The sequence below is a fragment of the Pagrus pagrus genome (assembly GCF_965226575.1).
Source record: "Pagrus pagrus genome assembly, chromosome: 4".
In the NCBI taxonomy this organism is placed as follows: Eukaryota; Metazoa; Chordata; class Actinopteri; order Spariformes; family Sparidae; genus Pagrus; species Pagrus pagrus.
The window spans coordinates 34,061,878-34,085,936 of NC_140188.1; the positions used below are offsets into that span (position 1 = coordinate 34,061,878).

The 24,059-nt window shown below is 39.9% G+C and overlaps 2 protein-coding genes across 2 annotated transcripts in view; both read left to right on the plus strand.

Moving 5' to 3' along the window:
* Window positions 1–24,059, plus strand: part of nlk2 (nemo-like kinase, type 2) — a 75,527-nt gene that overhangs the window by 5,759 nt on the left and 45,709 nt on the right. The window lies entirely within an intron of this gene.
* On the plus strand, window positions 11,299–14,650 carry LOC311256053 (uncharacterized protein). Its single transcript, XM_084350802.1, has 4 exons — window positions 11,299–11,518; window positions 11,906–12,027; window positions 12,383–12,697; window positions 14,168–14,650. The coding sequence occupies exons 2-4, from the start codon at window positions 11,934–11,936 to the stop codon at window positions 14,308–14,310; spliced, it is 552 nt and encodes a 183-aa protein (XP_084206928.1). The 5' UTR covers window positions 11,299–11,518; window positions 11,906–11,933; the 3' UTR covers window positions 14,311–14,650.

The following is a 24,059-nucleotide window of genomic DNA, read 5'->3' on the forward strand; positions in this document are numbered from 1 at the left end:
ACAAGCAGAAGAGACTTGTTTGGGCTAAAGAACACAAGGAATGGACATTAGACCAGTGGAAATCTGTGCTTTGGTCTGATGAGTCCAAATTTGAGATCTTTGGTTCCAACCACCGTGTCTTTGTGCGACGCAGAAAAGGTGAACGGATGGACTCTACATGCCTGGTTCCCACCGTGAAGCATGGAGGAGGAGGTGTGATGGTGTGGGGGTGCTTTGCTGGTGACACTGTTGGGGATTTATTCAAAATTGAAGGCATACTGAACCAGCATGGCTACCACAGCATCTTGCAGCGGCATGCTATTCCATCCGGTTTGCGTTTAGTTGGACCATCATTTATTTTTCAACAGGACAATGACCCCAAACACACCTCCAGGCTGCGTAAGGGCTATTTGACCAAGAAGGAGAGTGATGGGGTGCTGCGCCAGATGACCTGGCCTCCACAGTCACCGGACCTGAACCCAATCGAGATGGTTTGGGGTGAGCTGGACCGCAGAGTGAAGGCAAAAGGGCCAACAAGTGCTAAGCATATCTGGGAACTCCTTCAAGACTGTTGGAAGACCATTTCAGGTGACTACCTCTTGAAGCTCATCAAGAGAATGCCAAGAGTGTGTGAAGCAGTAATCAAAGCAAAAGGTGGCTACTTTGAAGAACCTAGAATATAAGACATATTTTCAGTTGTTTCACACTTTTTTGTTAAGTATATAATTCCACATGTGTTAATTCATAGTTTTGATGCCTTCAGTGTGAATCTACAATTTTCATAGTCATGAAAATAAAGAAAACTCTTTGAATGAGAAGGTGTGTCCAAACTTTTGGTCTGTACTGTAAGTATCGGAAACGGTATCGGGAGGGAAAAAATGGTATCGGAACATCTCTAATTGCAAACCAAATTTCAGAGCGCAAACAGCCACCTTCTGTATCAGAGTGTGTAAATGTCTGTATCAGTGTGCCTGAAGTGCAACAAGCACACTGATTAAGCAAAAGCATAATATGGCCCCTTCAAAATTAGGAGGTAATAAGAAGGGAAGATTGGTAATGTGAAAACATGTTTGGTATGTATACTCCTCAAATACCATGTGCAGGGCTAAGGGAAGTCTGTGAATGCACCTAGACATTATGTGAATAAAACTAAAACATTACCTTGTCCATGAACATTTGTGTCTGAGTCATGTCAGATAGATTTAAATATGCAATGCTGGTTGTTTAATGTTGTATTTTTACAACCAGCGAAGCAAGTTTTTTAAAAATTATTATTATTTTGGCCTTTCATAGCTTTATTTGACAGGACAGCTTTAAGAGTTACAGGAAATAGGATGAGAGAGACAGAGGATGACATGCAGCATAGGGGCCACAGGTCAGATTCGAGCCCAGGCCACTGTGGTGAGGACACTGTACATGGGGGGTGCACGCTCTACCAAGTGTTTATTTGCCTCAAACAGCCAGATTACTTTACTGTAGATTGCAGTAGCTGTTAGTGAGCAACAATATGCGGAGTGATTCACCATACTTCTTATTAGTTGTGAAAAAAAAAGAAAAACAAATGTAGTTTTGAACGTGCACATGACTACACACGCATGCACGCACGCACACACACACACACACACACACACACACACACACACACACACACACACACAGAGTATATTTTGCATTACTTGGCATACGCATACAAACAGCCAAACGTGTGCGTGTGGTTCCCTTCTTTGATGTATTATGAGATGTATTTATTTTTTCTGCCTCATTCATTATAATTGATTCTTTCCCAGCTACCTATCTTCACAAATTAAAGCTGGCAATTCAGTTTAGTGTCAGCTCTTCAACAAACCTTACAATATTTCACATCTGTCATACATGATTGGTATTTTTCCACTTATTACAGCCAGCAGTGCACATTTAGGGTCAGCTTTTCAACAAACATTAAAATGTTCCACCTTTTTCACACATTTACAAAAAAAATTTAAGAGCCAGCAATGCACATTTAATATCAGCTTTTCAACAGCCAGCATTCACAACTGCAAATTCTTCAAAACTTGCCTTCTCTAGTTCTGTGTTTTATTGGTGCGCTACTCCTCTCACAGCAATGCCAGCACGAGCGGGAAAAAAAAGAAATGCATTATCATGTGCAGAATAATCAGGACAAGTGTGCTATATGTTTTGGTAGCAATTCACCAAAACATTTTTTTTAAAATTGCAAAACATTTCAGAAAATGTTCCCATAACAAATAATTGGAAATCATTGTGAAATGAGCTCTAACCCACCCCTCTTTGGGATGAGGGTTGTGCCCCCCCGTCCCTATGAGAATTTACGTCTATGTGATTATTGTATGTGTGACCCCATCACTCACTAGACGACCATTTATATCCACTGGGTATTTGCTAGAGGCCAGCTAGCTGTCAGTAATTCATTCTCCCAATTTTTGATTACTACTGTATGTATCCTTTTTTTTTTTATTTTATTTTGTATCACCAGCTCGTTGTGTTATCAATCAGTGCTAATTTAGTTAAATTTAACAACACTTCAATGACAAAATAACTTTTGTGTGCTTTTACAACCAGCGAAGCAAGTTTTAAAAAAAAAAATTATTATTTTGGCCTTTCATAGGTTTATTTGACAGGACAGCTTTAAGAGTTACAGGAAATTGGATGAGAGAGACAGAGGATGACATGCATGGGGGGTGCACGCTGTACGAATTGAGCTACTGGAGTGCCCCTTGAAGCAAATTTGATTGTGGGATCATTCATGTTTATTCCTGGAGTGTTTATTTGTCTCTAACAGCCAGATTACTTTACTGTAGATTACAGTAGCTGTTAGCGAGCGACAACATGCGAAGTGTGCAAATCTCTGTGTTTGCATTCAGATCAATCAGCTGACCAGAGACTCTGGTTCCCTCTCTTCTTTTCCCCCTCTTCTCTCTGTAACATTTTGTTCATGAAGTAAAGTACATTTTTCTTCCAGCTACAGTCGGCAGTCAACATTACAATTTAGAGAAGTCATTGGAGGTCACCGCTACAGATCACTGCTGCAGTCAGGTTGATAAACATGAGAGAAGATAAATCCTCTCTTAATCCCATGGATTATAGATAAAAAGTAATCTCTGAGCTCTTCACCTGTTGGTAAATGGTCGGTTTACCGAATCTGATATGACTCTGATGTTTACTAGCGGTGTCTGGATTTTATTTCTTAAATTAGCTTGAAATTAGCTTTCAGTTCAGATGATCACAATCAAAAGCTGGATTGGCTATTCTTCTCAGTATTTTTTTCCCCTTCAGGCCTGCCTACTTGCACATAAAAATAAAGAAAATAAAAATAAAAACAAACGCTTCAGAGTACACACATAGATGAGAGACCCTGAGAAAATTGAGTGAGGCAGAGAAGAGTTATTTGACATGGCTTGCTCTCAAAGGAGAAAAGGGGACAACGAAAAACAGAACTTTTAATCAAGAATGGACTCACTACATGTTCATTCTTCCCAATGGCAGTTCAAAAACAGTATGACATGTTTTGAAACCGTGGTGATTATTAAAGCACAATGTGAAGTGCCATTTTGACACGAAGCACAAGTCTTTTGAGGAAACATCCCCAATCAAATCCGTAACTTTACAACTTTATTGTCCAGCAGAAGCTTGAAAATCAATCAACATAGATTCCGATTATGCTCTCGTGCATCGATGCAGAATGTTCAATGTCCACATCATGATGCATGTTAAAATCAAGAACTTTCTACACCTCTTTGGTCCATCACTTTTAAATGAATGTAGAGGAAACACTGCCCCTGTTCTAGAAAGTCTGACTCTGCACCCGAATCAGCTGAGCATTGGCTCTGCATCTTTGGAGCTACTTGAATATTTTTAATGTGAAACATCTGAGCAGGTGATAGACCTTTTTTTAATCTACTGTCAAAGTGGAAAACTATTAGTGCATGAAAACGTATTTGTGTAACAGAAGAGAGTTGAGTATGGCTTGACTCTGTTGATGTAATTTGAATTTATCAAGTAAACATGGAGAAGTGTTGAGTTTGTTAACAGCAAATACAAATAGGAGCAGATCAGAAAGTAGAGCAGGTCATTACAAAAATATGATGAAGCTTAGCCTCGTCTCTAATGTAAGCCTGTTGGAAATAAAGGCCTGTGAATCATTACGCAAATAAAGGATAGAATCTCTGAATATATGGTAATTTCAAGCAGCATGAACCGCTCAAGTTATACTTACCATTCCACTGCACTGTGGCTGTTGTGTACTCAGCGAAAGTTCCTCTGGTTGAGAATGTGTGCTTACTAGGGGTGTCACGATTCTCCAAATCCTCGATTCAATTCAATTTTCGATTCTAAGGTCACGGTTCGATTCGATTCTCGATTTTTACATTTTAAAGCACAGGTTGCTATGCCATTTTTAGACTAGACTTTTCTGCAAGTTTATGTCTGACCTTTGTCAGCAATGTACCACACTACATTGTCAAATGTAAAACATTTATTAACAACATAATGTAACAATAACTTATATCCTCAGTCAATTGGAAACTTAAACAAAATAACCTGCCATCTAGTTTCTCTTTTGTAACGGCAGTCTTCTTCACAGAAGATGACATTCAAGTTCACAACAAAACAAAAAAATAAAACAGCCATGTCCATAGTCTTCTCTGAACAATTGAGTGTCTTAAACTATTTCCGCACAGTTGGACATATACAAGGTGCGTCAGGGGTGAGTGGCGAGCGAGAGTGAGGGAGCGTGTATACGTGCGGACAGTGAATGAATGGGAGAGGAAGGAGAAGCGAAAGGAGTAGCAGCAGTAGCGACAGCAATAAAGTGTACAATATAGGCTGCAGTTTGGCTGAATAAAGGCGACGGCTCCTCAAGATACAGCAAAGCTCCCTGCTGTTATTTCCCGACCAGCTTAACACGTGAAAGGGGGTTCACCCCGAAGGTAAACAGAAACTTCGGCCCTGGAGAATCATCTCCCCTGTGCTTCCCGACCACGGTCCGGCAGCCGAACAGGAATGGTGTAACACCATGCTATCGTTTGACTGGCTGTAGCTAATAGCTACTGGCTTAGCTAGTAGCTAAGTTAGAGGAGGTTGACTCACAGCACTTCAACACGTGTGTGTTTTTTTCCCCTTGGCAAGCCGACCGGACGTGACATGGGGGCGTGGCAGCATCGAGATTGTGAATAAATTTCACAATCTCGAAAGTTTTGAGATTGTGAAGTTCGAGATTGTGAATTCGAGATTGTGAATTAATTTCGATCGATTTAAAATCGAAATCGTGACACCCTTAGTGCTTACTGATGGTGCTTGGAGCACAGCCTTGCCATTTGTTTGCCTTGACTGATCCTATTTGAAAAAGTTTCACTGAAGGTTGCGCTGAAGCTGTAGTTTGTAGACCTGGAATGCTCTTACCTGCTGTGTTCCTCGCAATGGACTTTGATCTCTGCATTCCTGTACTTCTAACAGGCTGGACACACTGGATGCTTGTGTACTGCGTGGCGGCTGTGTTGCTGAGCTGCTTCTTCTCACTTACATGTTTGTGTTCACATAGGCAGCGTTGCTGCTGCAGTGCGGCTCCTCTGTTTACAGAGTTTGCCTTTGATAATTATCAATAAATATGATGACATGATTTTCCTTTACCCCTGTTCAAGAAAGCAAGAAAACAGGAGGGGGAAAGAGAGGGAGGGAGTAAGAGAAAGAAAACTAGTGCACAGGCAAAAAACTGCTCTTCACCTGTCGTGTGTATTCTCTTCATGTCTGTGACATATTCTACAGATACAGACATTAAAACTGTAGTTAAACGCTGGTATGATGTCTGTCTACAGGTCGTTTCAGGTCCGTTTTGCTGAGAACTGCACTTGTGATGCTGTAAAAATAGTTGAGCCTCTGAATCTCTAGATGAAGCAACTCTGCAGCCTCACTTGACACTTGCGTGAGAAGCAAGACTCGTGCATCCAGTGTATCTGCTCTAACCTGTTAACATGGACGCCACAATGATAAGCAAGACGTAACGGCATGGTGAGGGGGCATTTTATTCTTTCTCTCCTGGCCACTCAATCACCTTGTCACACTCTATCTTCCTTCAACCAAGCTGACATCTACCTATGTCCTCTGTGGGTAGGCCACACTGCTTCCATGACCATCCACAAAATCATTTGGAATTGGCCTCCAAGGATCCCTAGAATAAATATGTGTCATGACAATCTGGTGTTACATCCCTTTGTTACGTCCAGGGGAAACAGGAAACGGCAACATGACAAATCAAGGATTGAGATGAGACAAAGTTAACGCTTAAAGAAAAATTATTTATTGAGGATGAACTTAACTCACAACTTGCCGAGGTTTACAAAATGTGGGGGAGGAAAGCAGGGAGGTCGAGTATGGAGAGAATTTTGTTCCTTTATCATTCAATCAAATGGAATAGATTTGAAACCAAAAAAGAGATTTGAGAGCAAAAGAGAGTAAGTGGCAATCAAAAAAATGTTTTTTTGAAATCGAAACAGAACAGGTTGCAATTGAAAAAAAAAATATGAGAGAGCATATTTCTTCAACTTCAATCAAAACTAATGTTTGTAAGTAAAAACATATGACCATTTTGCTTATAAATCAGTCCTCTTTGCTTGCAAGTTCTAAAGTTTTGCTTGCGAATTCAACTGCACTTGATGGGCGGGGCCTACGCTGGTGGATGAGAGAAGAGTTTCTATTGGTTGGTTTGACCTGGCTCCAAGCCAGCTACGCCTTTCTCCCTTTTGCTGTGCTGCTTGAAGGTAAGTTGATAGCCTGTTGCTCTTGAAACGTTTCCCATAAGTAATGAATTGCGCTATATATCGTTGGCTACAGCCTGCCATTTATTCACAACAACAACAACAACAACACAAGTAATGAATTATAATGCCCTGCTGCTGCAAGCACACGGATTAGCAGCATCATGGTTGTCTCTGCTAGTTACAGCCTGAGCAGAGAAGCCTAATGAGTGAGTGAATTGCAGGGAGGCGTATACAACGTAGGGCTGTGATTTAAACATTTAGTGTTGCATGTAGAGTTGCACGATACCCACGGTACCCATGCTACCCACGCTACCCCGCGGTGCCAAATCGTAACGGTTCCTACTATACTAGAAATTCTACACGAAGGTACTACCGGTGCCAGTACTACCGGGGGGGGGGCGGGGCGAGTAGTTGAAAACGCTTTTCTGGTCCGAGTTTGATTCATGATAAATACGTGGTATATTACTGAGATGATCAGTCGGTCTTCCTGTCGGCGTGAAGAGCAGTAGCTAATGGTGCCTTGTTGTAGGCCTAATGTTGGATGGTTGTCATGTTAATATGCTGCTTGACTCAGCAATAAAAAGGATTTGAGATTATTTTTCTGCCTTTAATTCTTTGTAGAAGTGTCTGAAAGGCTCAAAAGCAGCCATTTGTTCAAAAAAAAAAAGTAAATATGTAGATATATTACTTAAATTAATACAATGTTAAAACTTTATAAAAAAAAAAAAATCGGCTGATTAATCGGTTATCGGATTTTTTCCCCCCTAATAATCGGTATCGGCATCGGCCCCAAAAAATCCATATCGGTCGGGCCCTAATTATAATATAATAATGATTCTGGTGAGAACCGGAAGTTGCACCCATAATCGTTTCTACAGCAACGACCCCAGGAATAAGGTGGATAGGAGCCAAAGGAGGGAACACATCCAACCTCATAAAACACCTGCAATGTCGTCACCCAGATTTATATGTCGAATACCAGGTTAGTATGAATTAAAGGATGTCAAAGTATGACTAGACACACAAACACGCAGAGAAAAGGCCAGTGGATCTGTTTGTTTTTTTCAATTTTAACTTTTTGATAAATGTTATTCATAAAAATATTTGTTTCAGTCTAATTCCTACTTCACCAGTGTTATGTTTATCATGCACCAAATAACATAAGTAACTAGAGAAGGCAAGTCCTGAAGAACTTGCGGTTGTGAATGCTCCCTGATGAGAAGCTGACGCCAAATGCGGATTGCTGGCGTTGAAAACTTTGAATAATGTCCATAATATCTAAAAACTGTGAAATAATTTAGGGTTTGTTGAAAAGCTAAGGTCAAACTGAATTGGTGGCTTGAATTTATTTGAAGTCTCGTCTGAAGACAATGAAGCTTCCTAATAGTTGGGTGAGAATGAAGGATTAAAAATAGAATATAAGCTGTGAGCCAAACAGGAGTATGAAGAGATGTTACAGTGAGAATGGATCAAATACTCTGAATGGGACTGAAAAGTTAAATAAACATCAATGTATCAGTGATTGGGAACATTTCAATATTTAGATGGAAATTCTGGCTTGAATGAATGAAAAGATAATAGTTAAATATAGTTAAAATGTTGGGAAATATAGTCTGTAATACACTGGGTGTAGTAAACTGACTCATTGATAAATCTGTCTCTCTCTGTGTTGGCCCAGTTGATCTCGGTTGCCACAGTGACGGTAACCAGGGTGGTCGCGGCAACGGACTGTGAGAGTTGATTTAAATGGTAAATGGTCTGCATTTATATAGCGCTTTTCCAGTCCTCTCGGACAGCTCAAAGCGCTTTACAACACATGCCACATTCACCCATTCACACACACATTCATACACTGATGCCGGAGGCTGCCATGCAAGGCACCAGCTGCTCATCAGGAGCAATTTGGCGTTCAGTATCTTGCTCAAGGATACTTCGACATTTAACTAGGGGGAGCCGGGATTTGAACCAGGGACCTTCCGATTACTAGATGACCCGCTCTACCTCCTGAGCTACAGCCGCCCCGTGATTTAATAGTGATTTCTGCTGAGGTTCATCTCACATTAACATGCTTCTCCCTCCAAAACAGTACCTGCTATCACTCAAATAATGATATGGTCGAAACTATGAGAGTCTTGTCAACATTTTGTGAAATTTGTGTGTGTGTGTGGTCAAAAATGTGTCTTGTGGAGCAGTTCAGAAATGTGGATGTGTTTGCCTGCCTCCAGATATTTTCATGGGTTTCATGGGAATTGATGCGGCAGTTGGTCGGTGTTGCTTTCAGTTAAACGCCCACTGAGCCAAGAGTTTTTGTCCGATTGGCTCCAGAGAACCACTCTAGCGACCGGCACAAATTTTCCTACAAGCTGATGTGGTTATTTTTCTGCTGGAGTGAAAATTGTGGATGCAAGCACGAGTTGAAGACGAGGTTTTCTGAATTTTTTTGAGGTGCTCCCCACTCTGTCAGTTGGCTCCTCCACTCTGGCTCTCAACATTCCACCCCATACACACCAATGCAAAAATCTGAAAGTGCCTGAAAAGTTACCGATGTTTGAACTGCGACTGTGCAAAAAGTATGAATGCTGTGAGAAAGATGAATACAGGCTTGAATGTAGACAAATAGTGGAATATTTCAGAGTTTGAATGGAGTTTCTATCTTGAAGTGTGAATGACTAGATGAGTTTTGAAAATGCTTGAAAAAGTGTGAAATTTGAGATTTTTTGAACATTCCGTAATCTGCTTGAATGGGAAAAAATGGCCGGAAAACGCTGAATATCTCGGAAATTATGAATGATATGAATGAGAAAAATAGACGCGGTCAATTCCCAATTGAGATGAATATTTTGGTTTTTGAATGGAGTGAATACGTTGAAAAATGTTGAAGGAGTTAAGGGCCAAACTTTCTGACCCGGAAGATATAATAATAAAAAAAACTAGAAAAATTGTATTTCCTGCGAAAATACAGTGTGAATGCTGATTGCTGAAGTGATTTTGCAAAATCTGCTGAATGTGCTGGAAAACACTTGCCTAATCCACAAAACATGCATAAAACTATGAGAATGAATAGTCAAGAATTTGCAGGAAAAGCTGATTTTTTCACAAGCTGAAAAGGCAGAAAAGCAGAACATTTTGATAGCTGAACAGTTTCTCTAGCTGAACATGAACCTGAATACTTGAAAAAGCTGAAAAGGCAGAACCCAGAGGAAAAGAAAATTCAAAAAGAGATCTCAAAAATGTTTCATTTACTTCTCCTAGACAACTATGAGATCTGTGTGACAGCAAACTGAGACTAAGGGTTATTTCTCCTGTGTCTCGTCTTTTTCTCCAGAGCAATAAGATGCACTAAATCTCAATTAAGTCTCCTTTTAAGTTTCAGAAGAGATCTCAACAAGCTCTAATATAATTCTCAGAGTTTCTCAACTTTTATGTCTCTTTGTGATATCATGCAGAGAAATCAGAGAGCTCTCTCTATAAACTCAATCTATTCTCATTCCAGCTTCAGTTTATCCATCTCATACTAAGCTCAGACAGAACAAATGAAGAGCTCTCCACAAGCACTCTTTGAATTCTCAGACTGACTTTATTGAAATCCACATATTTTTTAATTATGTATTGTTCTACGCAGAATGAATTTTAAGTATTCCATTGCACGTAATTCAGTTTCATTAATGAACCACATAAAACACATTATAAAATAAAAACAACAGCAATTTATTAGTAACTTGACTGCAATGAAGTTACTATTTCAACATTTCAGCTGCATCAAAATTTAACTGCCAAAAAACTCAGACCATTAGTGGTGTCAATGTAGGACATTCATCTTCTCATGTGAAGTTCAAAGTGACCGTTTTGTGTGACAATAGATTTGCCCACATAAAACTGTTGATATCACTGACATTTGTCTAGGTATGGCATCACAATACATCTGTCCATCAGGACGATGAACCTAGGGATGACAGAAAAAAAGGCATAGATACATTCATACATATGAGTTTGCATATAGTGGTGCACAAAATATGATGCAATTTATTGTGACTGAAAAGGATTGCAGTAATTTAATAATTATACACATGTGGAACCTTTCCTATTAAAGAGAAATGTATTAAAATAAAGATGACTAAATCATAATCATTATGAAAACAATCACAGTTGTAACATTTATAAGTTGGTAAGGTTAGGTACACTGATTTCACATTTTTAAAATGCCCAAAGGAAAACTGGCATACAATAATCATCACTACTAACTTGTGTTTCTATTCTAACCATTTTATTATTGGGGTATTATAAAGTTATTATAGTTAATGAAAACGAAATAATATGATGTTGAAATAATGAAGGTGTAAAAATAATTTCTGTTAGGCTAACTGAAATAAAAATAAAAACGAGGCTTTACAAAACTCAAGAAGTAACTGAAAATGTAATGTACTTTTACAAAGCTAACTAAAATAACCTCGACTTATACAGAAAATTATTAAGTAAATTAATTATTTAGAAAAAAGTGTAGCATTATCCACTCACCGGCTACAGACTGCATCTTTGTTTTCTTCGTACATCAACAAGCTGGCGCAAACAAAGTTGTGAACTTTGAACCATGTAGATGATGCAGCCCCAATGTTAACATTTCATTGGAAGAGAGCGCCATCAGTCACAAATGCTGCATCGTGATTGGTTAATTCACAACGGGGGGAAGGACGTTAAGTCGTACGTTAACGTAACGTTGTGGAGTTGCGTGCTGGAGGAATGGAGGACGAAACGGCAGGAGGAAAAAGAAGGTAAGCTACATCTTTGTCAAACGTAATTTGGGTGAAAGTTTGTAAAATGTGGATGGCGAGTGTTCATGTTGGTTATGTTCTGATAGTTTTTGTAAAAACTGGTCGGCATATGTGGCAAATAGTGAAGCTAGCTAGCGAGGCTATAAGCCTGGACCACATGTGGCCGTGAACTAGCTAACTAGCTAACATTAACTGTGGTTTGTCTGGTGGATTTTAGATCATGTTTTCAGTTACTGAGTGGTCTGATAGGTTAAATTAACACAATCTGTGTATCAACAAGTTGCTGTACCAAATGACATGATACCATATGACATGATAAAACTAATTAAGGCATTGAACCACCGTTTTAAATAATTAAAATGTGTTGGAATTTTCTGTTTTTTACAGAATGGATGCAGGAAATATTAAAAAATAGATGCCCCAAAGGGCGCGAAACCCACCGAAGAAGTTGAGCCTTTATGAACCAGACCAGATCCAGATGGATGGCTCCCCCAGAGATGACCAAGATGGTAATTGATATTTTTAACTTACTTTGAACACTATAATAACCAAAATCTTTGACAGTCTCTGGTCTCTTATCACTGGGATTATTATAAGCAATATATTGGCAACTTCAAGGCAAAAACCTTGATTTAAAGGGTTTTTATTTATTTTTTATTTATTTTATTTAGTTCTACAAAATTTTGTTACTTTAGACACGGGTAGTTATTGGGTGCTTAAGCTAAAACTTAAAAGCTTTAAACAATTTGGTAGAAATCTTAGCCCATCATGAAATCTTTGATTTTTTTTAACTCGTCTCCTCCTTTTCTTGACTTAATGATTGCTGCTGTGTCCCTGTAAGGTAGCACATCTTTTGTGTCACAGGTGGTGAGCACCTCGAGGCATTAAAACGTTTTCTGGACAAAGTGGAACAGATCCAACCTCAGGCTGGTGTTTGGGCTCCAAAAAACAGATCTGGGAAGCAAGAGCTGTATCCAGAAAGTGGCCTGTTCCTGTCCTCTACTCGCCTGGCTGCAATCCATGCAGAAGCAAAGAAGGACTGCCTTCGCCTATTCCATCTTCTTTTTGATGACTTCTTTACTGCGGAGGAGTGCCGAAATGCTGTGGTGTTTGGAAAACACGGAAAGGTGCCAGATGGGAAGACAGTCCTGGATAAGTTCAAAGTCGATGGGATTCTAAGTAAGTATATTGCTCATTTGGTAGTTAACAACTTATGGAAAAGTTCTGGAAATTCATTAGTTAAAATGTGTGGGAACCTAATATAGAGAGGCAAAGTCACGCCCACGGTGGATCTCTTGGGACCTTATTTTGGAAAAAGATATGTTATGGCAGTGAACCGCAAAAGACAACTAATCTTTTGATCCTGTTTTGAATTATGTCACAAATTACACATATTTGTCAATTTAAAATATAACTTTACAACTCAAAAAGTCACAGTTACAGTTAAATACACACCCAAGAGTTGCCCAAGTAACGTCATGCTACCCAGAGCTGCTGAAGCTAGTTTAACACTAGCTTCAGCAGCTCTGGGTAGCATGATGCCTGTGTGTTTTGTTCTAGCATGTACCCTCCACAAAAAGACAGTAAAATAAGTACTTTCCCTTTTGTTTTCTTAAAATATTTATTCACCATGATGTAGTTAGTAAGATGTTGAAAGTACCAGAATAACTCAAGATATCAAAATAGCCGAAATCCCACTTTTCCATCTATCTTTGCCACGAGACCGCCACACATATTGTGTAAGATGAGACATTTCGTTTACTGACCGGTTTCACTTACTTCACTATTTTCATGCTTATTTTTCTTTTATCAGGTAACTTTTTGTAGAGATATAAATTAACAAACATCATGTGTAATTCATGACACAATTCATGGGATCAGAAGTTAAGTTGTCTATCACTGTTCACTGTCGTTCATATAGGGGTGTCACGATTCTCCGATTGCTTGATTCGATTTGATTTTCGATTTTAAGGTCGCGATTCAATTAGATTCTTTATTTTTCCCCCTTTTAGCACAGATGGCTATGCCACTTTTAGATTAATCTAATCTAGAATCATTGGTTTTATGCCATGATAACTAATTTATTTTTTAATTCTTATTTCAAAAGATGGTCTACATGGTGTCATGAGTGATATTTGTAATAATAATAATAATATAATTTTAATTGACAACTAATTAACTAATAGTTTCAGGTTCCAGAAAATCAGTTTTAACATCAACATATTTTTTTGTTTTTCAACAATGCTTCATCTTCCTCAAGTACTGCTTAACATGCATCCAACCATCAACTTTTTCAACCTAAAGCAGCACATATTATTTTCAAACATTAATTTGTTTTAATTCTAGTTTTTAATTTCTACTTTGTTTGTCCCTCTTTCTTCTGCCCCTTCTCACATTTATCACCCTATCTGGCCAAATGTGGCATAGTTTCTGAAGTGTTGGAACCCCATGTATCACATAGCTACATTTAATGTTGTGATTGTTTAAGTGTCCTCACAGTGTTACTGAATTTCCTCATGTGTGAACAATAGAGATATTACAATGTGAATTTTGTGATATCAGGATAAAAAAGTTCTTAATACAGTCGTGGTAACTGCTGTTACATTATGCAATTTGTAATTTGTGCTTTCTTTTCTTTCATTTTTGCAGCTTACATCATGCGCTGTAGAACACTGGATGGATGGACACCGGTCGACAAAAGTAAGGTCAAAAAAGCCTTCATAAACAAATGCCGCATGAGGGCCACAACACATAAATGGATGTGGCATACTGGGAGACAATTGTTGAAATGACCATGTTCAAAAAAGCTCTTGTATGCAAATGCTGCACGTTGGCCTTAAAGACTCTTAAGTTGTTCAATGTTGTGCGTTGTTGTAAAGCTGTGCTGACACTGTTCAAATCGCTGTTAGAAACACTGTTGCTGTTTCAAAAACATAATTTTACTGAAGCACATTCATAGTTAAGATTTTATAATGATGACAATGTGAGAATAGCTTTTGCTGCCTTTAAATGCTAACTTTATTGTTAACGTTATTGTTATTAACGTTATTACAGCTATTGTAAATACTCAAAAAAGTCATTGTACTTTTGGATCACTGCTGTGTTGAATTTTAATAAAGAAGATTAAGATTGTCAGATCCTGTGTGTGTGTGTGTGTGTGTGTGTGTGTGTGTGTGTCACTCACATATTGCTCCATAGTAGCTCCAGTATTGCTCATTTTCATCTCCAAAGGAGAAATAAAGGAGCCATTAAAAACACTGAATTGAGATTAGCAAGGTATCTCCCTTAAGTCTCAAGTATGACTCCCTCTAATTACTCTGTCTCACCTATTGCTCCTAGTGAATTTTAGGAGAAACATATGAGAAACATTTTAGTCTAAATAGAAACTAAAATGAGGCTGAGATGAGAATCTCAAATTTGTCTCCGGAGCTACAGAAGAGCAAGCTTTGAGCAGTAAACTTTTCCTCTGGGAAGGCTGAATATTTGAAAAGGATGAAAAGGTTGAAAAGCTGAAAAGCACAAGGTTGAAAGAGCTTAAAAAACTGAAGATTTTGATAGTTGAATGGTTTCTATAGCTGAACATGAAGCTGAATATTTTGATAGTTGAATGGTTTCTATAGCTGAACATAAAGCTGAATATTTGAAAAAGCTGAAAAGGTTGAAAAGCTGAAAGAGCAAAAAGCTGAACAGTTTGACAGCCAAACAGTTTCTGTAGCTGCACAGATGCTGGAGCAGTAGCAGAACCAAAGCTGAAAATGTCCCCATAAGAATGAATGGGAAAACACCTCCCAAACACCTGCAGGTTTAGAAAAAAGTGTAATGGTTATGGCCAAAATATGTATACAGTGAGTAACAGGAGACATTGCTGAACCATGTGATGTGTTTTTTATTTCTGTAGAGTGAAAAATGAGGGCACAACAGCGAGAGACAAAACCGGTACCGTCTGCTCCACTCCAGAGATTTAGGCTCAAAGTTAACACTGCGGCTTATGGGGGAGTTGCTGGAGTGCTTGTCACTCTAGGGCTTCTACAGCCAAAAGTTTAAGTCCTACATCTGAAATAATGATGATCATATGAAAGCCAACAAGATTTCCTACATTTCTATGTATATATTGTCTATGTGAAGTAAAAGCTGTGGGACCCAAATCAAGCTGAAGAGAGTTTTTTCTAAAGTTTTTGCAGCTGCTCTCCACTCTAGCGGTGATGTTCCGCACTCTAGCTCACGCAATACACACCCATTATAAACCCAGAAGAGGAGCTAAAACTCCTTCAAACTAAAACTGTGATAATTTCAAAACTGTAAAATATTTTTAAAAACTGAAACACACGTTCAATAGTTCAAGGTCTTGTGAGTAGTTTAAAGTTGGAATGGTGTCTCTAGCTCAAAGTATGAGGGGGCAGAAGAGGTTGAAAGTCCATGAGTTTTGAGGAGGATTTGAGGATTTTCCCATTTGTTTCCATGTTAATTTTTTTTTTAAAAAGCTGAATATTTGAAAAAGTTGAAAAACTAAAAAACTGAAAAGTGCAAGGCTGAAAGAGCTTAAAAAGCTGAACATTTTGATAGTTGAACAGTTTCTATAGCTGAACGTATGCTGAAGTAATAGCAGAATGACATTTGAAAAAATCCCCATAAGGATGAATGGGAAAAAATTTTGGGTTTAGTTTTGAAAAAGCTGAATATTTGAAAAAGTTGAAAAGCTAAAAAGCTGAAAAGTACAAGGCTGAAAGAGCATAAAAAGCTGAACATTTTGATGGTTGAACGGTTTCTATAGCTGAAAGTATGCTGAAGTAGTAGCAGAGCGAAATTTGAGAAATTCCCCATAAGGATGAATGGGGAAAATTTTGCAGAAAAGGCTGAATATTTCCAAAAGTATAATAGATAGAAATGCCAAATTGACACGCCATCATGTCCTTAATGAGCTGAACATTTTGATAGTTGAATGGTTTCTGTAGCACAAAATTTGTAGGAGTAGTAGCGAGCCAAAAAACATACGGAAGAAGAAAAATAATAACTTTAATAAATTCCAGAAGAACAATAGTGTGAATGCTTTGAAGCATTCACACTAATAAAAATAAAGAATTCCGTGCGTAGAAGAACATATGTTGTGAATGCCTCCTGCATTCACAACCAATTAATAAGTATTTATAACTTGTACAAATACATTGCAGTTCATAAAAATAATAATAATAAAAAAAGGCTGCAGTATCGCGATAATACCGGGAACTGTGATACTTTGTCTGAACACACGTGGCGAATAATTTAACAATCTCTTTCGGTCTGATTATACAGATCAGTGTTGCTGAAATTTGCGTTTCCCTTCTATAGCCTACACATTCTACATCTCGGAGGTCAAAAGCATCATTCAGTGTCATTTAAGTCGGACCGTCTGACGCAGCTGCTCCTGTATAGACCAGTAATGCTGGCTGGTTAGAAATATGTGCGTGAATTTGTGAAATTATTTGCCACATGTGTTTGTTGACATTAGAACAGCTGTAGTGAGAACGGAGCCGGGAGGAGTAGCGGCAGCCCGCTACACAGTGGAAAATGGCACCGCGTTCAGCGGTAGTTTAGTAATCCACGGTAGTACTGTTGTGTAGGAACCGTGACGTTTTGGCACCGCGAGTACCATGCAACACTAAAAGTTTAAATCACAGCCCTACGTTGTATACGCCTCCCTGTAATTCACTCACTCGTTAGGCTACTCTGCTCAGGCCACGACTAGCAGAGACAACCACAATGCTGCTAATCAGTGTGCTTGCAGCAGCAGGGCATTATAATTCATTACTTGTGGTGGTGTTGTTGTTGTTGTTGTTGTGAATGTACGGCAGGCTGTAGCCAACGATATATAGCGCAATTCATTACTTATGGGAAACGTTTCAAGAGCAACAGGCTATCAACTTCAAGGTTCAAGGTTTCTTTATTAATACCAGCTGGTAAATTTGTTGTGCAGACAGGCACTCGGCAATCCCAATATAAAAAACAGCCACACCCAGACATCATGACAGACAAAACACAACATAATCAAAATACATGGTCATAGAAATAAGTAGAAAAGTGCTTCTACATAGAAAAGAAAAGAAAAGAAAAGAAAAGTGCTTCTACATGTCCCTGGGGCCAAGTAAGTTCACTATGAACCTTGTGGCTTTACTATTCAGCATTACAATTGCTGTGGGTATGAAGCTACTTCTGTACCGTTTTGTCCTGCCCTTAGGGGCCACAAAACGACAGCCAGAGCAAAGGAGCTGGAACTCGCCATGCAAGGGATGTGAGCAGTCATTACGAATAGCGCTGGCTTTACGCTGCAGATGTGAATCATAGAGGGCTGCCATGGTGAGTTGAGGCTCACCAATTATCCTACCAGTGTCACTACCAGTCCTGTAGTGACAGTGACTTACCTCCAAGTAGAGCTTAGATCAGGCCCAAAAAATCAAGCCCGACCCTACCCGAACCCATGTACGTAGTGTCCGAGCCCGGCCCGGCCTGACACATTAACTGTAATTAATTTAAACCCGACAATTTTTTAATACGTGGTGTAACAGTCAGAGTTATTCAATGTAGCGCCACTTGGTGGCGCCTCCTTTTGTCTAGTGGGTAATGTTACCTGTACGATGAAGAAGAGCAGGTGTACTTTCGCTCCCCATGAGAAAGGATACTGCCGACAGAGCGAAGACTCCCTAGATTATTTTGTGTTTATTTTGTAAAGTGTTGGTGCAAGAACCTCGGCCTGGATCGTTTGCATGTATACCTGTAACATCTAGTGCCGTAGAGACCTGGCATGGTATGGTCAGTATTATGAATAAAAGTGCTGTGCGGAAAACCCCCACATGTTGCCTGCCGTCTCTTGAGTAACTGGAGGCACCCGCACTAAAGTGGACCATCACCTTCCCCTTCACCAGCCCACGTCACAGTGGGCTGTTATAACTGACCTTCTCCACTACAACTCTGGTGTTTGAACTACAGAAGTCTGTTTACAATTATCTTAATGAATAATGCAACAAGTACGAAGCATGTAAACTGCGTTGTTTATTCAGAATGGAATGGATCGCAAATGAATAAAGTAATGATTAAAAAAAAAAAAACATACACAAATGCTTGATCAAGGGCCAGGCCCGGCCCGAGGATAGTGGTTGGAAATAAGGGCAGAGAATCTAAACTCTACCTCCAAGCAGCACAGCACAAGGGAGAAGTGGGTGTGATGCGGAAGGCGTAGCTGGCTTGGAGCCAGGTCAAACCAACCAATAGAAACTCTTCTCTCATCCACCAGCGTAGGCCCCGCCCATCAAGTGCAGTTGAATTCGCAAGCAAAACTTTATAACTCGCAAGCAAAGAGGACTGATTTGCAAGCAAAGGTTTTTAACTTGAAAGCAAAGAGAACTGATTTATAAGCAAAATTGTCGTATGTTTTTACTTACAAACATTAGTTTTGATTGAAGTTGAAGAAATATGCTCTCATTTTTTTTTTTTTTCAAGTGCAACCTGTTCTGTTTTGATCTAAAAAAAAAAAATTTTTGATTGCCACTTACTCTCTTTTGCTCGCAAATCTCTTTTTTGGTTTCAAATCTATTCTATTTGATTGAATAATAAAGGAACAAATTCTCTCCACAGTAGAGTGCCAAAGCAATGAAATCAATAAAACAAAACCTATACTAATTCTAATTTAAACACAAAACAAAAACCTGTCTTCTCTAAAAAAAAAAAAAAAAAGTCTTTAAAACAACTTTTAAAACGATACACAAGTGGCATCCATCTACCGCTAAACTAGTGTTTTTAGACAGAGTTTACTACGTGATGAAATGTATAGGGCACCCCAACTTACCTAACTCCTTTCTCCCACCACATACCTTTTTAAAAATCCACAACAAAACCAAGTCTGCCAGAGCATCTGTATCATGTGTGGACAAAATGCAAAATGAGAGAGTGAGCTCCTCAGCCAGGCTTCCTTTTATTGGGCCTCTAGACAGGGGATTGGCCACTCCAGAAGTCATTGCAACAGTGGGTGGTGGCTTCATGGCCTCTCAGGTGCAGCTCATCACCCTGTCAGCACCTGAAGGAAAACCAGGGGAGGGAGAGATAGAGGAGAGAGGGAGAAAGAAAACAAAACCCTCTGCCCCTGCTGGGTACATAACACCCCCACCCTTACAAGTCCAAACATTATGTGTCTGGAACCAGACTAGCTCTACAAAACCTGCAACCTACCTAACTATGCTGCACATGAAAATGCATCAGCGATAATATTTTTACATCCCTTTTTATGGCAAATTTCAAGATTGTAATTCTGAACAGTCAGGGACCAACGCATAAGACGATGGTTGTGGTTGTACATTCGGTGAAGGAATACCGGGGGATTATGATCCGTACAAAACCTTGATAGGCTTTGCACTTGACCCTAGGTAAACTTCAAAATGCTGTAGGGCAAGCAAGAGTGCAAGCATTTCCTCTTGCAGAAGCACCGCTTCAGCCTCAACTGCACTGGCATCTCCTTCCAGCTTAAAAGGTGAGGTGAAATCTGGGGCAAACAGAACAGGAGTGCAACAAAGAAAACCTTTCATGCTATCAAAAGACTGTTGACACTCACCAGACCAGACAAAGGGCTTGGAAGGACCGGTTAAAGCAGTCAGTGGGGCTGCCACAGAGGAAAAGTTTTTGCAAAACCGGCGATAGTAACCAGCCATCCCAAGGAAACAGCGCAGCTCCCTTCTGGTAGATGGTACTGGAAACTCAGCAATGGCTGTGATTTTCACATTTGCCGGAGACACATGTCCTTGACCAGCCTGCTGACCAAGATAGAAACAGTACCCTTCCCAAACTCACATTTAGCAAGGTTCAGGGTAAGAGATGTGGCAGATAAGCGTCTGAAAACCTCCCTCAGTGTGGTCATGAGGCCAGCCCAATGTCATCTAGATAAGCTTTACAGTACGAAAACACCCCCTAATACTTTATGTACTAGCCTCTGGAAGGTAGCGGGAACATTGCACAGTCCAAAAGGCATAACTGTATATTGGAGGAAGCTGTCAGGGGTTGCAAAGGCCGATATTTCAGAAGCTTGGTGGGTTAAAGGAACTTGCCAATATCCCTTTAACATATCGAGCTTGCTAACATACTTTGTAGGACCGATCTCATCAATGCAATCATCGATACAAGGTAAAGGATGTGCATCAGGGACAGTGATTGCATTTACCTTGCGGAAGTCAGTACAACATCTTGGACTTCCATCAGACTTAACATCTAGGAGACGAGAACTCAAGGAACTACAACTTGGTACTGCAAATCCATTCAGCAATAGATATTCAACCTCTTTTTTCATGACCTCTCTCTTAGCTGGACTAACCCGATAGGCCTGCTGTTTGATTGGCATAGGGTTAGTCAGAACGATGTCATGTGTGATGACTGAAATCTGGGAGGTAATATCACTGAAAAGGCTTGGAAAATCATAAATGAGTTTTGTAATGTCACTACTCTGATCATCATGGAGATGAGACAGATAGTGAGGCAAATCAGATAATACCTCAGTGTTGCTAAGTCTCGCCCCCTGTGGTGTAGCATTACGCATCACCAAGCCATCGACAGCAGCAGAAGAGCTCACCTCTGAAATGGACGTCATAGGTGAAACAACAGTTGGGGATGTATATATATATTTTCTCGGGGGTGGTACAGTTTCACCATGTTGACATGACACACTCTGGTCCGCTGCCTGCAGTCAGGGGTTTAGATGATGTAGTTTGTGTCACTCAGTTTGCTCTCTTCCACATAAAGATCTGAAAATCTAGTGGAAACCAGGTACAGGTAAAAGAATCAACACTTTGTCTCCTGGTTGAAACAAGTGAGCAACTGCTCTCTGGTCATGGTGTTTCTTCATCTGCACTTGGGAAGAGGTCAGTGCCCCTAACCTCACGTCAAAACACGAGCTCAGCTGGACTGAAAACTCGTGACTCCTGTACTGCTTTACGGGCAGCAAACAGAACTAGGGGGACACCATCATCCCAATCCTTCTGGGAGTCACTACAGTGCTTCCGCAACATGGATTTCATAGTCACAGTCTAAAAAAATCCTTCAAGTGCCCCCTGGCTTTCAGGGTGGAAAGGACTAGATGTTATATGTTTAACGCCTAAAGATTTCAGGGCCTGAGCAAACAGCTTGGATTTGAAATTGGTACCTTGGTCAGTTTGAACCACCAACCTTTGCCAGACTAAACAAATCAAATCAAATCAAATCAAATTTTATTTGTATAGCCCAAATTTACAAATCACAGTTTGCCTCAGAGGGCTTTACAATCTGTACAGAGACGACACCCTCTGTCCTTCGACCCTCGATTCGAGTGAGGAAAAACTTGCCCCAAAAAAAGCCCTTTTAACAGGGAAAAAAATGCGGAAGAAACCTCAGGAAGAGCCACAGAGGAGGGATCCCTCTCCCAGGACGGACAGACGTGCAATAGATGTCGCATGTACAGAGCAGATCAACGAGATCACAATGTATACAATTATAATAGATGGTTGACAGGAATGAAAGTACATAAAGAGGTATTACAGCAATAATAATGAAATGCACATAATGGAAATGTGACTACTAGTAATAACAGAAGTAGTGGTTAACGGTAAGGATAGTATGTAGTAATGCATTACAATAATAGTAGTGAAACGTATGTAACAGAGATATGACTAATATTAGCAACAGTAGTGGTGGGTGTCAGGCAGGGCCATGGCAGTAGGCGCATCCACGATCCATGACCCGGGCGCGGCCAGGATCCATGAGAGCCTGTAGGACTAGAAAGCACAAGGACTCCGGGGAAGAAGTGAAGTCAGTGACATGCAGAGATGGGGCATGTATACAGGCATAATGTATACAGATGGAGAGGAGAGGAGGAGAGAGAAGCTCAGTGTATCATTTGTCCCCCGGACTGGGCCTGTAGCAGCATAACTAAGAGCTGGTCCAAGACAGGCCTGGGCCAGCCCTAACTATAAGCTATATCAAAAAGGAAGGTCTTAAGTCTACTCTTAAAGGTAGAGAGGGTGTCCGCCTCCCGGACCAAAACAGGAAGATGGTTCCACAGAAGAGGAGCTTGATAACTGAAGGCTCTGGCTCCCATTCTGCTTTTGGAGACTTTAGGAACTGCAAGTAATCCTGCGTTCTGGGAGCGTAATGCTCTAGTTGGGTAATAGGGTTGTATGAGCTCCTGGAGATATGATGGTGCCTGACCAGTAACAGCTTTGTAAGTGAGGAGAAGGATTTTAAACTCTATTCTTGATTTTACAGGGAGCCAGTGCAGAGAGGCCAATACAGGAGTAATATGATCTCTTTTCTTAGTTCCTGTCAGTACACGTGCTGCAGCATTCTGGACCAGCTGGAGACTCTTTAGAGACTTGTTAGGGTAGCCTGATAATAGAGAATTACAATAGTCCAGCCTGGAAGTAACAAATGCATGGACTAGCTTTTCTGCGTCTTTTTGGGACAGTAGGGCCTGATTTTTGCAATGTTACGTAGATGACAAAATGCAGACCTTGAAATTTGTTTTATGTGGGAGTTGAAGGACATATCTTGATCAAAGATAACTCCCAGATTCCTGACGGTGGTGCTGGAGGCCAAGTTAATGCCATCCGAACTAGCTATATCATTAGATAATGCATCTCTAAGGTGTTTAGGACCAAGTACTATAACTTCGCTTTTATCTGAATTTAACAGCAGAAAATTGCAGGTCATCCAGGTCTTAATGTCCTTGAGACATGCATGGAGTTTAGTTAGCTGATTAGTTTAATCTGGCTTTATTGATAAGTATAACTGGGTATCATCTGCGTAACAATGAACGTTTATGAATGTTTCCGAATTATATTTCCTAGAGGGAGCATATATAAGGTGAATAGTATGGGTCCAAGCACGGAGCCTTGAGGAACACCATGACTAACCTTGGTATACAGGGATGACTCATCATTAACATGTACAAACTGAAATCGATCCAATAAATAGGACTTAAACCAGTTTAATGCGGGTCCTTTAATGCCAATTAAGTGTTCCAGTCTCTGTAGTAGAATGTGATGAGCAATGGTATCAAATGCAGCACTAAGATCTAGCAAGACCAGGACAGAGACAAGTCCTTTGTCAGAAGCGATTAGGAGGTCATTTGTAACTTTCACCAGTGAAGTCTCTTTGCTATGATGTGCTATGAATGAAAATCCTCATATAAACTATTGTTATGAAGAAAGTCACATAGCTGGTTGGGGACTGCTTTCTCAAGGATATTGGAGAGGAAAGGGAGGTTGGATATAGGTCTATAGTTGACTAAAGCTTCTGGATCAAGATTAGGCTTTTTAAGAAGCGGTCTAATTACAGCTAGTTTAAAGGACTGTGGTACGTATCCTGTTAATAGAGACAGGTTGATCATTTCTAGTAGAGATGAGCTAATTAAAGGTAAAGTTTCTTTCAGCAACCTAGTTGGGATGGGGTCTAGGAGACAAGTTGTTGGTCTAGATGAAGACATCATCGAAGTTAGTTGGTGGAGGTCAATGGGAGAGAAGCAGTCTAAATATAAGTCAGAATTTGCAACTGTTTC

What these genes read in the sequence shown, in the direction of transcription:
- LOC311256053 (XM_084350802.1), top strand. Translation starts at nt 11,934, where the DNA reads ATGCCCCAAAGGGCGCGAAACCCACCGAAGAAGTTGAGCCTTTATGAA. An exon ending in CCCCAGAGATGACCAAGATG is followed by an intron (nt 12,028 to 12,382) that starts GTAATTGATATT and finishes TTTGTGTCACAG; the next exon opens with GTGGTGAGCACCTCGAGGCA. An exon ending in CAAAGTCGATGGGATTCTAA is followed by an intron (nt 12,698 to 14,167) that starts GTAAGTATATTG and finishes TCATTTTTGCAG; the next exon opens with CTTACATCATGCGCTGTAGA.